At 40.2% G+C, this 16031-nt stretch overlaps 1 protein-coding gene across 4 annotated transcripts in view; it reads left to right on the plus strand.

The window, feature by feature from the left end:
- LOC129108678 (pleckstrin homology domain-containing family A member 5-like) overlaps nt 1–16031 on the plus strand; it is a 77157-nt gene that overhangs the window by 33246 nt on the left and 27880 nt on the right. For 3 of the 4 annotated variants that reach the window (XM_054620561.1, XM_054620563.1, XM_054620562.1), the window contains exon 4: nt 9455–9538. In XM_054620561.1, coding sequence (XP_054476536.1) covers nt 9455–9538 — 84 coding nt within the window. Of the gene's footprint in view, nt 140–9454; nt 9539–16031 lie in introns of all 4 variants that reach the window. The other variant, XM_054620564.1, reaches the window with a different exon arrangement.

Consider the following 16031-nt stretch of genomic DNA (forward strand, 5'->3'; position numbering starts at 1 on the left):
GAAACTCTACGTTTTCTGTCTGCCGTTCACGTTCGGATACAAACGATTACCTGGTTTTTTTTGTGTTTTTTCTCCCTCTGCACGTTTGGCTTCATCGTGGTTGATAACCGTGGCTGAGCATTTATGGAAGCTTTTCATTGTAAGTACAAAAAAAAAAAAAAAAAAAAAAAAAAACCTGCAGTCGACGTGTGCGACATACATTGCATTACACCGCATACATTGAGCGGGATCTGGTCTTAACGCGATAATGATTGCGGTGTTTTTGGGGGGTGTTGCACTGTGTGTGTGCTGACGGTGGTGGTGGTGGTGGTGGATGCTATTAAAACGCTGTTTAGATGGATGGAGCCTGTGATTGCCTTGTGTGTTGCAGTGAACCAGCTCCAGTCAGCGTTTTGTTCCTCACATGGCTTAATGAGCACTGATGCTGCTGTCTGACCACCTCTGTGTTGTCAAGTTTTTTTATTTTTTTTTATTAAGTGAAATCTAATCTTATTAGTTTCAGGTATTTTTATTTTTGTTATATTTTTTTCTTTACATTCCTTATAAAAGTGCATATTTGGTGAAACAAGTACCTATTTACTCCTCTCATTTGGCCCTAAAATGCCAAAAGGAAATCGCAAATGAATTGTAACATTTCTATCTTTTGTAGTTTTTAAAGCCTCATGCTCTGCTGGTCAGTTAAAGCTGAGCATCAGGTATTTCCGAGTGACACAAAACAACACAGCACTGAAAGCAAACCCCTTGAGAGGAAACACTTTTTTTTTCTCTCAGTGTCTCTTTTGGTTGGGTTTCCCTGAATTTCAGTCTAGTCAGTTTTTGATGGAATTCCATTGTCAATAAGAAAAGAGAACCTGTCCTGCCAATTTGAATACACTATATACAGTCATTAGAAACAGCAATTTCATTTCCATGTTTCTGAAGTGTTGCCTATCACTTTACTATTACCAGTCCTGAAGAGCCACTGGTTATCCCTCCATGACTGTTTCCCATTTCGTTGCATCAGAAGTTCTTTAAAAGCCTTTATCTGTTTAACATAGTCAGTAAAGCCTTAATTATAGCATTGCCCACTGTCTCTCCCGCAGGGACCCAGACCATGTCCTCCCTTTAATAACTCATGTAGACCAGATCACATCTACGCGATCTGCTAAAAATTGCTTTAATAGTAATTGCTTTTTTGATCTTGTGGTTTGAGCCATAATTCCTGGGGAACAGGAGACAGTTGGCCGTTGAACCTGTTCCTTGTGATCCAGTAGGATGTGTTTAAGGCATGTTGTTAGTCTCATTGGGTTGAACGCTCATGTGTAGACTTTTATAATGCACAAACATCATCTGTAAAGCAAGCCCCTATTATTGTGTCTGCATGTAAAAAAAATGGAAAATCTGAAAACCGTTTTAATCAAATTAATTCTGCCTGGGCTTGTGATTCAGACCTTATCTGTATAGTCTGATTAAATAACTAGAAGTGGTTGTTAGCACACAGCACGGTTGTTTGTAATGTCTAACTAAAACCCCATCAATCCATTAAACCTCGTACACATAGTAAAGTGTGGTTTAGCATGTGTGTAGTGTTGCTGTAACTGTGCATTGCAAAAGATTGGAATGACACATGTCAAAGCCACAGGGAGAGAAGGAACATCAGTTACTCACTTTTCCCATGAGCTCATTCAATGTCCTCAATGTCCAAATGTTTCCTACGGTGGATACTTCATTGAATCATTGACAATTCAGCAATGTTTCCTACAGACAGAGTTTATTTGTGGTGCTCAGCCTGGGGGACGGCCGCTCCTTTAACAAACACTTCACTTTGACTCCAAAACAGAAAGTATTTTTACCTATATAATATAATATAATATAATATCACATTACATGATCTCACTAATCTTGCAGACCCTTTTAGATAGTCCAATTTCAGCTGGATAGTCTGTTTTAGAGTAAGAAATATTAAATAGAAAAATCTTGGATTGAGAAAACGTATTTAGATAACTCATCCAAATGAATTATACAGTATATATATATGTGAGACACTGATACATTAAAGAGCAGGTCAGCAGTAGTGGAGATGTGCAGAGGCCTTGTTATTGGCTGCAGGTCCAGCCTCGGCACTCGCTGAGCAGAAGACATCAAGGGGAGAGGAGGGTGGAGCCGCTTTTGATTTCAGGCTTTGAGTCCTGAGAGATAAATCAGCAAAATGGTGAAACTGCAGAGAGTCGTACACTCCCTTATTCAGCCAATGTACCCGTGTCGTACCATCCTTGTAAAATGTTCGTATTGTTACTGAGAGCTACCACCTAATATGTGTTTAGCTTCTCAGTTCAATGCTAGATGTTTAATTTGCATGATGGCAGCTGCAACGTGTGTTTATACATTTTGTAAGCAAATTTGAGTCGGGGCAAGACACTGGCTCATGTTTCTTTCTAATACATTATGAGTTTTCACACGAATTCAAATGCTTCTCAGTTAATGGGTCTCTTAACTCCAGTATGCAGTTCTAATAAGGATAAAGACCCCATGAAAGCAATTGTGAATACCCTCTTCCCTTTACTAGTCTTTTATACTGTGCAACATAGCTGAAGGTTAACTTTTAAAGCTTTTTACACATCCTTAAAAAGAAATACTAGTCAAAAGTCCCAGAGCCTGCAGCTTCCCGTCCTTTCATCCATCTATTTCTTTAAGGAGATGACCTTGATAAGAAGAGGCTGAGTACTATTTTTGGGTGCTTCTGCTCTTTGTCCTGCAAATGGACCTACATAGCTTTACAGTATGGATGGGATGTCTGTCTCACTGTCAGTGCTTTAAAACATGAATGTCATCCTAGTGTTTTTTTAATAGCCTTCGTGGACTTTTGCCTTTTAAGGTTTATTCTGTGTTACTTTATCTGCAATGAGAGCCGTAATGAATGCTAGCCTGCTGTTGTCCTAAATGAAGCCTGAAATTGAACATTTATTGGTTAACAACGTGAGTTTAAAGACGCTGAAAGTGAGGATAGAAACTTCAGATGCCTGATTAATGTAACGTTTGGAGTTTCTGTTTCACAAATAGCTTTAAGGAACCAATCATTTTGTCTAATGAGGAACAGCTGCATCATGTTGCTACAAAATTTCACTTCTGCCATTCGCCGTTTTCTTTTTCCTTGAGAAGGCAGCTTGTTTTCGTGGGTCTGAAATAGTCTCGAGTCGGCCGCTCAGCTGCGTCACCTTGTCACACTTTGCACACAGTCGCAGCTGCTTTGTGGGGGGGGGTGCTAATTGAATTGTTTGTGCAAAACAAATCTGATTTGTAGCCCGAATGCGCAGCTGTTTTCTGGGGTTAAGTTAAAAAGGTCTAAGGTGAAAAGTCGAAGCTTAACAGGCACACACTGGCTGTGTCGTCAGTGTGATGCACGTTTTTCCACAACATTGCCTTGAGAAGATGTGTACCCAAATTAGTTAAGGACATCGCATTAGCCCAGGTATTGCCATTTTGTGACAGCACATTGCTTCATGTTGCCGCACCGCATTTCATGTGGCCTCTTGGGGTCTGCAAAGCCCCTGTTTTGTCTTTTCTTTTTGTCTTTTCTCTTGCTGCCCCCCCCACATCACCCACTCGCAAACTGCCTATTCTGCTTATTCAGCTCAACTTTTGTGATGTGGGCCATTCAAACCTCCAGTCAATGTCCATGAGGTATTGAAGAGTTCCAATACAGCCAACTCTTTTTATTTTTTATTTTTTTAATGCTAGTTAAGAATACTCACCTGACAATGTGAACGCTTTAATCGGTAGCCACTGGCCAAATGTTGTGTCCAAGTTCCTTCCTGTGTAATAGGATTAGATTTATGAGCATTAACAAGATAATTAATTATCGCTGAAAGGCTGTGTTTGGTCATTTGCAGGATTTGTTTCAATTTGTTTTTGAGATGCTGGCATTTAAAAAGTATATCAAAATGTGTGTGATATTGAACGGTGATAGTACACACTTGGAGTTAGTTTTAAATATCACCAAATAGTTACATGTGTAAATGCAGAGTTGAATGTGATAACATGGATTATATGGGGCCACGGGTGCCAGAGCAGAAATGTGTACCATGCAGTCTGGTTTGATTTCACTAGCTCAGCACGGCTAGGATAAGGGTGTGATCCTACTAGGCAATGTGTGCTAAAGTCCTCTCACTTATGCTGCTGTGAAGGCTGTGATTAAAGCGTCTACTGCACTGAGATCTGTCATTAGATCATAACCATGGTAAAGGAGGATGGATGCCTGATTGCTCTGACCTGCACTATTCACTTCTATTCAGTTGGATGCCCAGTCACTTAAGGCCTTGAAGCAGTTGGATGGGGATTCAATTAAAGATAATTAGGATTAATATCCTGTGGTAAGGCTGTTTTTATTCACAGGAGTTTGGAGGACAGACAGAAAGGCATGGCTTTTTCTGCTTGAGGTTTCTAGAACTGTACCTAATGTTCTTTTGAGGGTTTCGAATGCAGCTTCAAATATATGCCGTCATATTTTATGATGACATCAATCTAAAAAAAAAAAAAGAATCCTCAATCAAAATCCTCCATTTGAATGAAGTGATCTATCGGATTAAATGAGTTAGTTCGCGGGAAAGCCAACTGTCTTTTGAAAGCAGGGAAAATGTTACGGTTGTAATTGTTTTTTTCTACAGCAGCATCAAATCAGGAGTAAAAAAAAAAAGTCACCCCAACTAAAAGAGGATAACTAGTCAGTTTCCTTGTCGCTGCACACCCTTTTCTTTTTTTGTTATATAAACTGATCTCTGGCCGGTTTCTAGACCACACCTACCATGCCACATTATACACATTGGTCAATTAGTTATAAATGGATGTGATTTAGTGTCTCATTTGCCTGTCTCGAGTTGCAGTGTTGGTTTTAAAACATTTTGTTTCATAAATTCCCCCGTGTCCAAGTTAGCAACAGCATTTAATACTTTTTATGATGACTTATACATTTGTTTTAATTTTTATTTTTAAACGCAACAAAGCATGAGGAAATCCCGTACAAATTAAGACTGTCCAGGCACTTTCAAACAAATAGAGAGGTTCAGGAAGAAATGGTTTTGAGTTTGGATTTTTTGACAAATCTTTTAGAACTTCAACTATCAACTTTGCTTTTGTTTTTTAAGGAACTTCAGACTGTTGATTGAACATCAGACATGATTTTTCAGTGAAAATGGTCCAAAATTAGCATTGAATGGCTGTTTTTGGCTTTACAGATGAAATAGGTGGAATGCTAAACCAAATGTTTTCCCCACCTCACTTCTTAAAAAATGTGTTTGAAGCAAAGATCTGAAATCCAGGTTTGGTTTTGTTTTCAAGTAAAATAATTACATAAGGGAGCTTCCAGTGGGCCCCCCCAAACTCTGGTGTTAAAATCTTAAGATGTGTTGTCAAAACTCATGAAGAGTTTTCCCCTTCTCTCTCACGTAAAGATCCTTTTTCGAGCCTCTCAGTTGTTTGTGGTTAAACTGTAGTAGAAGGGGAGTGACGGATCAAAGACCCTCCCAGAACAATAAAAGCTAAGCCCATGGAGTGTTGACCCCCAGACCGTAAGCTCTTCATTACTGCAGCTCACTGCTAATTGTTGTGGACGGGACGGCCCTGAATTGCCCAACCCTCCTCCCAACAGGGTGGTCATTTCTTACTGCCACTCCTAGTTCCTCACTTCTAAACATCTGAGGTCAAGAAGCAAAGGAACCTCCCTGTGCCCTTCACCCCCACCCACCCAATAAACCAACAACTCCCTCTGGAAAACAAGAAGAAATCCTAAACCTAACTGAAGAGAATACAGTGTTTGAAGCAGAAATGTTACCATATGCTCCCCTTACTCTGCTGCCCCGGGTTTTTATGCTGACTTACTCTTGACTGTAGTGACCACAGACCACATCCTCTGGACCATGTGTGACCATTGTAAATGGTGTTGTAGGCTAAGATTAGCTGGCAGAGGTATTTTGAAAAAAACATATCTACTCAAAAAAGAGAGTTTGAGCTTTTAGCTGTGCAGCATCTGTTGATTTTGACGCAGCACTGGCTGCTGTCATCAACTTCCATTATCATCCAGTGATGTTTTTCAGAGGGCCCTTTATGTTGCGTGAGACAAGGCAACCGACCCACAAATTCTGTCAATAATTGTTTTGCAATATAAGCCAGTCATATTTGCAATGAGCTATTGGTGCCATGTGGTGCAATGAATCCGTATCTGCAACGTGGGTTGCCTCTCATAACTTTTGTCAGCCTCGTCACAAGGGAAAAATAAATGTCACTACTGCATAATGTGAATAGAAAAACAAAATGGTTCAGATCGAGACAGCCACTGATTGTCATGGGCTAAAAAGTGCAGTTCTCCAGTAAATGGGAAAATGTGTGTCGCTGTTACTCATCCTGCCTGTTTGGGCCGACACACAACCACAGCCATCATCTTACTTCATAGCCCCAATGTTTTCCACTGAGGCTTAAGAACTCTCTGTCCTCCCATACCACACGGATCATGTTGGGAATCTTTAGGACCTTCTCAAATAGCTTCCGTCCGTATAAGTATACAGACTCTTTGATGTCACTCAGCCACCCTGTTAAAAACACCGAACCTGCACACGTGTCAGACGGCACATCTGCAAAAAAGGTTCTTAACAGCAGGAGGGCCTTTTGATTTTATAGATGTAACCCAAAGACCCTTGGTCAACTTCATTTTGAAGGTGATATTTAAACTAAGTCTGTAGCTTTTGACACTTTTAATGAGCCAATTTGATTTACAATCCTTTTCATTTTAGGTTCATCATCTTAAGTGTAGCTCACAAACCAACAAAACTGTTGAGTCAAACATTCACTTTAATTTAAAATGACTTTGATATGACATTTTGTCTTCCTCAACTCATTGTCCTGTTTAAAAGTCTTGATGAACAGGTGTTGTTGATGGGGGTTGTCTTTTAACCGTGGTCTTATGGGCCAATAGCATGTTTCAGTATGAAGTTCCCATGGCTGATATTTGAGCAGAAACAGAGAAACATGGACATCACATTGGAGTCCTCTTTAAGTATAGACTGAGTATGGGTCGCTCTGTTGAATGCAAATCAAGTGTTTAGTTGGTTCTGTAGCCGTTGTTTGGTCTGCCCACTTCTGAGAAACTGTCTTGGTCTCTTTTGGTGTTTTGGCTAGCTACAGTAGATGTTTGACTTGTTTTTTTGCCTGTTTTGTTTTATTTTCCATGCAAGTAGTGTACAATTTGCTTGTCTGATCTCATATCGTATGCTAAGTTCACATACTTGCTGTATCATCATTTATAGCCACTGGGACTTAACCACATGGACGGCCAAAACCAAAACAATCAGCTGAAAGCAGCTAAAATCTGCTAAAAAAACTGCAGACTGGTGGTTGATTCCCAGTCAAAATGGCAATACCAACAATCCTTTCATACTGGGCAAAGTAATCGGATTGATATCTGAGTGTTTAACAAAAATTGATATTGCTTATTTGAAAATGTAACTGTGTTTTAGCAACATTAAAAGCATGCATAATGGTATGTGTAGATACTCGTAATGTTGCATAGTTATTAGGTTACATGCCATTCCACGTCTGGGAACATGGTAATACGTCACTCCGCGTTATTGCAGTAAAGGCAGTGTAGGCAAACGTGGTTACTTGATACTTTGCAGACGATACACCTACCAAAATGGATTCAGTGGAGCAATTTCCTTTAATTAGATCATTATTGTTTTAGATATCCTAGGAGGTATCAAACACTTTGCTCTCCTGTAATAAAACGGCATGCCTTGTCAATTGATAGGTTGGCAAAATGCACCCCTATATTTGAACCTTTTTCCTTTTAACCACTACTAATGCACCACATGAAAGCAACCTTGCGGTGCACGCATTAAGAGTATCAAAGCTTAAATATTCTCCGGTGTTGGATAGTTGATAGATTATTACATCCCATCCACAGTTCCGCAAAACATCAATCCTTCTATCCCACTACAGAAATACCAAACCAGGCTTTCTTTCTTCTTTTAAATCTGTAGCCAACCTATGTGCAGAACAGTATAGACATGTGCGAAGGGATACCAAAGAAAAATGGTGCCGTCGATCTGCCCCAAGACCGCACAGAGGACTCCGCTGCCAACAGTGCCTCCAGTAATTACAGACCAGAGCTGCGGAGACTGTTGCTCTCCAGGCTTAACTGAAACTAAACCCTCTATTTCAATCTTGGTATTTGCTTCTTTTCAGTACACGAGTACCCCATGTTTAAAAACTGTTATTTTTGGGCTGCAGCTTGACTCTCCTCTGTTTATAGTTCAGCCTGACTGAGTTGCGTTCTACAGTTACTGTCCGGTAAAAGGCAGCAGTAGCTTCGAAGACTTGTTGACACTGAAGCTCATGCAACTCATATGATCTGATGTCTTGTTTATTAATTACTGCTGTCGATATATTGGATGGATATATTGATACTCTCTACTGCTACTAAACCTCCCATCGCTGTAACTCACTGGGGGTATAATCAAATAAACATTGATTTGCTATAGGAAGCTGACTGGCTCTGGATCTTGAATAAATTTAGCAGTGCTATTCCAATGAGGCTCTTGATTCTAAATCTTTATTCAGGATTTACTGCACAGACCAACTTGTAATCCTAACTTGAAAGTTTATTGAGCCTTCGGCCCCCGGACCATCCAGAACACCAGGCTCTACTTGACTGGAAAGCTGCTGTTGTTGTGAAGGACCCTGTTCTTGGACTGCCCCTTTTTCCAAACACTGTGTGGTCTGTGACCTGGTGCTCTAATCATGTCCGGATGGAAGTGACTGTGGGCTGCTGTAATTGGCCTACATGATGGGTGGGCAGCATCTTCTGTATCTCTGTCATCAGATGCTGAGTGTAGGATGGCACTTCTGCCTGCTGGAGCCTGTGGATTTTCATCATGTGTATGTTTTTAATGATTTTGACGTTCGGTACACACTGCTCAACGTCTAAATTGCTCTTTTCTCCTCTTGTAATATATATATTTTTTTTTTTTATTGTGAACCTGATGTAACATCTTTGTGCTTTTGTTTTGGGCTCTAATGCCATGCTTTGTCTTGTCATGGGGCACTTAAGCTGTTGTTTGCTGTGCCCTAAGTGCTTTTCATATCGTCACAATGGCCCAATATACTGGTCTGGTTGGACTAGTTTTACAGATTGGACCAGTTTTTGGCACAGCATGCTTATTTATTTATTCCATATTGTGTATCTGTTCTGTCTCCCCTCAATATTCCCATTTCTACCAATACAAACTCTCATGTTGTGGATGTGAAGAGTTCTCTCAAGCCTTTACAGCCGGAGTTCTTTGAAAACACGTTTGGGTAGTCAGGGGCACTTAGCAGCATATCAAGTCATGATTTTTGAAGATGGATCAGGTCTTATTTTATGGGTTTCATTTTACTGTCGTGTATGTAGTGTTTTCTAACTCTTTTTTTCCCTCCCTTCTCTCAATAGTCACAATGAGCGGAAGGTGACCTGCAAGCATCCTGTCTCAAGCTTACCCTCGCAAGACAATTGCATCTTTGTCATCAACGAACAGTAAGTCTCTTGTTTTTTGCTTTAAGAATGCCACTGGGTAGCATTTTCGAGCTCTACAGTATGCTGTTGCAACGCCTAATGTGTAGGCAACATTGCAGAAGTCTGTGCTTTGCCACCATCTATTTGCAGTTCTGCCCTTTCAGTTCAAAGCCTCCTCTATTCAGTGCTTCCTCATTTATTTATGTTCATGAGCACATTCCTTATAAATAAAGAACTAACCTTTGGATGTAAATGTCACCTTAAGGACTTCTTGTGCATGTACCATTGACTACGTTTTATTTAATGCATGGCAGAGCTGCTGTTTGGCAGCCATTGGTGCTAAGGGGCTGACAATAACAAAGCCTTTGTATCATGTATTTATGAGCTGGTAGGAATGAGATGAGTCACAGTTGGTCCTTGTTTTGCCCTGGACAATAGTTCATGGCCTTTTCACTTGTCATAAGTACAAATATACATCCCCATGACAATGTCACGTCCATGTGATCATCTACAACAACAATCACATGTCTGCCCATATGAGTGGATCAGAGGCCAGTCATCTTGAACTTTCACTTCAAGAAGAATTACTCTATGAATATGTCAGACTTCACAAAGTCAGTTTCTTTCCATCTTAGGAATTGTCAGTACTCCCAGTTTCCAGTTTCATCCGCCTTTAACTCCACCCATGGGTCACGTGGCTGTGCTCAGTCTTCTACTACTCCGTTTGCAGGATGTCCAACGCAGAAAGAAATAGGGCAGATGCCGATCTTTAACTTTGGCCTCCTTTGCAGAATCACCAAAGCTACATCCGTGTCCCAATCAGTTAGTGTACGAATATAAACGTACTAGACAATTTGCATCACAGCCCACACCATGACAGTAGCCTCAACTTTCATCTACCACCCCTGCCATCTTAGCTTAATATTGCACGCCATGAATCAGCTCCACTCAGCTTCTCACTTCCCCCATAAACCCCCTGTCACAGCAGATCCTCCACGATGTTATGTTGCTGCACTGAAGTGATGTCATCCCAACTGGTGACACTTATTTTATTGAGCAATGCAAGCTGATTGAAATATTTTCTGCTTCAAGACATGAAATTATGGCCAATTTCTAATAACTTGTGGAGTAGGAATTCCCCTAATGTCCCGTTAAAGGCACCGGTATCAGCTTTTTTTAATTTGTGGCTTTGAAATTATCATCATGGTTTAACTAGAATATGATCTATTGAGTTTTCTTGTCCTACAAAATTCTTAAGAACAAGGATGGGAAAAAATTGTCAAATGGTTGTGAAGACGCCTCCTGTGCCAGAGCTGTCATACTGCACTCTCTTGACACATTCCTCCCCTCACTGTGTTACTCTCACATCTCTGCTGTTTTTCACGCTGATGGGACACAACATGCTGATGCAAGATGATATCTAACTTAGCAATTAGTGTTTTGTCGTTGTAAGATTATCTGCAAAATGAATATCGGACGTTCTAGAGGTCATCTTTGGAAGGGCAGCATCAAAGTGATGCACCCACTACTTGACTTATTGTTATTTTTAAGTTTATTACACTGCATTTCATCCAACAGTTGGCTATGTTTTACAAAAAAAAAAAAAGCACTAAGGGGGAAATCTTCACCCTGGTCAAGTAATAAAAGGCAAAGACGGATTTAAGCTGCCACAGGGATAAAGAGGCCAGGCTGAAATCGCTGTCTAATCTGCTCTGTACTCTAAGTAAAGCCAAGAAATTTGGTATAACATATAAAGAACAGAAACTCTTATTCTACCCAGAAAAAGGTCTGCCACTGCGTGTGAAAAGTTATTTGTGCATCCATGAAAAAATTCTGTTATTGTGAAAGTGTGTGGCAGCCTCCAGTAAAGAGGCAACATACAGTCTAAAAGAGAGGCGCTGTACCACACGGTGTTCAGGAGAGTTACCATTGATTACGCTCAATCGCCTGCTCAGTAAAAATGACTCATTACATCTTTAAAATGGTTTGATTCAGATAAACAAAACTTGTTTGTCCTTGAATGCAACCAGAACAGATGAGTCAGTGATGCCTGGATCTTTATTGTTGCCCATGTCACAATTATTGTTGGCTTCGCTTCAAGGTTCAGTCTCTTTAACTGGAGTTTTTACAAAGAAAACCACAGTTGGATAAATGCACTGCACAGAACACCACATCACTGTGTTATTGAGGGACCAACTAAAGCTATTACAAGTCCATTAGCCTCTCATAATCAGCTTTAACATTGCTTATGGGTAATTAAAAGGCTATATTATATGTACCACAGTCACTCATACTTACCCTCTCAGGTATGTGTGAGTAACTGCGGGTGTCACGTCATCATCTAGAGCAGTAAGTCCTGTCTTTGACAAGTGGCTTCTCCCGCCTCAGTGAACGCCTCAGCACTCTGCTGTCATTACTGTACACGTCTGGGTCTATTCTTAGGGGTCCACATGACCGTGTGCAGGCTGACGGGAGATATTAGTATAACTCACATGTAACACATGACACAAAACATGATCTGCCCACGTCTGCAGTAATAAATGCAGTTCATTGTAATTAAGGTCGAACGATATGACAATAGGAAATGCTGTAAAATGTGTCAAAGGTTTAGCCGCGAAGACGTTACTGTGCAGTTTATACCGTGGAAGCTTTCCCTTTTAATATCTCTGCATGTATTAGACCATTAAAGCGGATGTTGAAAATCAGTAAGCAAGACTGTATTATGGCAATGTCAGCTTTTTTAAAAATTAATATAAAGTATCTAGCACTACAATGTGTTTACTTTAATAGTAATTAATAAACCAATATCACAGACAATGTACCATTATTTGTGTATATATTGATAATGCAATACAACATTATATTTGCTATAATAAGATTGTATCACCCACTCTTAAGTGCAGTCAGTCCAGAGAAAAGACATGATCGGTAAGCTGATCAGTCTCATCTTTGATATGGCCAAATGTATAGATCCGGTACATAACACAATATGTCTTCAAAACCCCTCATCGGTCAAAACATTTAAACTCTCATTCTCAACATGTGTCTTTCCTCTGTTTTGTAGTGTGAATTGTGGAAAATTGTGTCACCCAGCGTTTAGCAGGTAAACCACTATTGGGTGCAAATGGACAACTGTGTGTTCTTCACGTTTGTTTTTCATGTAAAACACTTGGAACGTGTCTGTCTGTTAATAACCCTTGTTGTTGCACACTAACAAACACACTGTGGGTGTTTTTGAATGGTGTTTTGCCTGATTACCTGTTATGCATTTGCATTCCAACGTCCTGCAAGGTGCACTTAACTGTCTGAACCATTTGTTGTGTTCATTTTAACCTTAATGAACAAATAGCCGCAGATGGCTCATTACTCACTTTTTTTTAAGAAAGCTGAGATATTGGACAAATCTGTAATATCCCTGCTAATCAGTTTCACTTCTTTGGCAGTTTACTGATTTCTGAGGAAGCATTCAGTCTTCTGTCCTCTTTGGTTGCACGGTCCTTACATCAGGTTTCTTTATACTAGGCCAAAAGGCGTCAAAAAGATTGATCATTGTGCACCAAGTGATGCACAACTCATTGAGGTGTTTATTTTGTTTTGACAAACTCTCAAAAACCTTGACTTTGTGAACACGCACGCCTTCATGCTCTGTCCCCTATGGATGTACAGGCTACATGTACGCAGGTAAGAGTCCTGAGTAAGTTCCTTTGTTAAGGTAGAGCTGGGTGAGATGAAACAGTTTTTTGGGATAAAATACAAATTTAGAAATATGTTTTTATTCACCATCAGGCCTAAACTAAACTACACTAAACTTCACCATTAGCTCTTATGTACCATGCTGCCTGATATTGAAACACAATTCAGAGCCAAAGTATGTTTTTAAGGGCCGCTCTTGAAAGCGCCACAGTTTTAAAGTACATAGCGGCATGAGTCAAATTGTTGAATTACGCTTGTATCGGTACACATTTGGTTTTCCACCCAGCTCTGTGCTACGCTGCATCTCTGAACCTGTGACGAATGCACACTGATGGCTTGATCTGCGTATGCTTGCCTTGTCTTCCACTCCTTTTGTTGGTTGAAAAGATAGAGGTCAGGTTCAACGGCAAACAAAAGTGTTTGAAAGCATCCCTTATTTCTTTAGAAATGCTGTGTGGTCATTTTAAAATGCACCCTCAGCCGCTCAGTTCACAGTTTCCACCCCAGTGTGCTTAGAGCACCAAACCTCGGTGGCAGTGTAATCCCTCCTCACTCTTTTTGCACACGCGGGCACACAAAATCCATGCTGGACCAGGCAGTGATGTGACACTCTAATACAAACGGGTTAGTCTTAATATGTGGGGTTGTTGGGGGCTCTCTGATGGACATGCAGCCTCTCCATAGTGTCTCTCTTCAGATAGAGGCTCGGTAGATCTACGCTGTAGTATTTGCACATAAACTAAGCCAATATTTGACCAAACTGAACCCTTTTCCCTTTGCAGGTAGATAAAGTAAAGTTTTTCAGGCTTCAATATGAGATTTCTCGACTTATCTGTTTTCATGGAGCTGTGGTAAACACAAAAATGGTTGTCCTTCAGCTCTGGTGTTTTGCTACAGCTGTTACTGTGTTCGTACATCCCAGTTATATCCGCTGTGGGCTGCTGCTGTCTGGATACGTGCACCAACTAAAACAAGAAAATAGTAATTTAAAGCAGACAGACACTCAAAAACAGCATGTTGTGGAGGTTCATGATAACATTTCAGCAGAGCAAAGTTACAGTTGAAAATATAGATATGAAGCATTTGGTGGTCTCTGTCTGCGGATGTGCATTGTTTTCCCTGCAAGTGGTTGAGAAATGAATTCTGGAGAGGCCCAGACAGGGAATGTCTTGAGTTAAAAGAGCTAAAGAGTTGTCCTCTGAATTCCCATCATCTAGGCTTTATTCATAGTATTTACAACTATTTTGTATGAGCACAGGATTTAATTTTGTGATTGGGATTGAACATGCCTACACTGTACAAATGTAAACTAGTCCTGAAGCGATCAGTCGATTTAATCAGTTCATCTGCAACTATTTTGATAAAGTATTCATTTTAAGTCATTCAAGTTTTTCAAGCACAAATACCAGACATTACCTTGCTGCCGCTGCACAGTTGTTAGGATTTTGTTTTTGTAGTTGCGTTGTATATCATAGTAAACTTAACATTATTGGGTTTTGATTAAGCAACTTTCAAGTTTCTCTAATATAATTTCTTATTTAATCCTAGACATTTTTATTTTATTTGATTGTTGCTTTTCATCTTTACACTTATTGTGTTCACAGTAAACAACATTATTGATGAACATGTTTTGAATACCCAAACACAATATCTACTGCAGTGCTTAATATATTTAACGCTGTGCATGAGGACGGTAACGCAGCATCATTTCTTCTTTTGTTCTCCATCTGCTTGTGGACACGGGCCAGATCTTACACTAAAGCAATTTGATACACTCACTACTTTTCCATTTGGCTGCATGCAGATTGATTATCAGGCCCAAAGTAATTATCAACTAAACCCCAACACAATCACAAACACTCTCAGAGACTGGAAGTGGTCGGCTGGCCTAATAGAGAATCAAGTAGAGTGACATCTCTGTTACAACACAGTCAGTCCCCCCCCCCCTCCAACCTATGTGTGTTTGATGGCCGGTCGACATACCATTGATTATAGTTCACTTAGATTTTTGCGTGTTACTGGAAGTGCTGAAAAATCCTCTGAGCTCATCTTCTTGAAGGACGTCATTAGATGGCGAAGACGGCAAATCTCAGCGGCTACTCATCACTCCGCACTTAAGCAGCTATTTCAGAGTAGTGAGTCGAAAATTGTATTAACTTCAACTTGAGTGAGCTTTAGTCCCCCACTTGTCCAGCCAATTACTTCCTTGATGAGTCACCACTATACAGAACCCCGTTATGTATTGAATCACTTAAGACAGCCAGTCAACTCTAACAATAAGAGAAAATAAAATCTCTTTTGTGTCTGAAATTCTCTTATTGAACAAGCATTCGTGGGATCTCATGTACGTAACGGTTAGCTCGTCCTGCCTTTGCGGCTAAACCTTACCTTGGAACAAACAAACCATTTCGCTTTTCTTTTAAATAAAGGTAAGACGGAGTCAGTCTGTGATCGCCATTGTTTTGTCTTTGGTAGCATCAGACCTGTCATTGTGCTGCACTGGAATGAACATCCTGTGTGTGTGTGTGTGTGTGTGTTGCCTGCTGTTGTGAGTCGAGCTGATGTTATCCCTTGTGATCCCTTTTCGTGTTTGTGCACCTTGAGTATAACCGCATGGAGTCTGAATTGTAAAACCATTTCTAAATTGACCCTGAGTTTCCTTTTTTTGGAGTGTTAATAGTCTTGTCTGTGTTTTTGACAGATAGCTTGATCTAGTTGGTACTGACGGATACAAAGTACTTATTTATATTTCTGAACGTTGGTTCATTCATCAAACGGGCAGGTTAGATGGGGGAGTTTGCTGTGCAGGTTTGTTGGTTTC

This window comes from Anoplopoma fimbria, chromosome 19, assembly GCF_027596085.1.
Source record: "Anoplopoma fimbria isolate UVic2021 breed Golden Eagle Sablefish chromosome 19, Afim_UVic_2022, whole genome shotgun sequence".
Classification (NCBI taxonomy): domain Eukaryota; kingdom Metazoa; phylum Chordata; class Actinopteri; order Perciformes; family Anoplopomatidae; genus Anoplopoma; species Anoplopoma fimbria.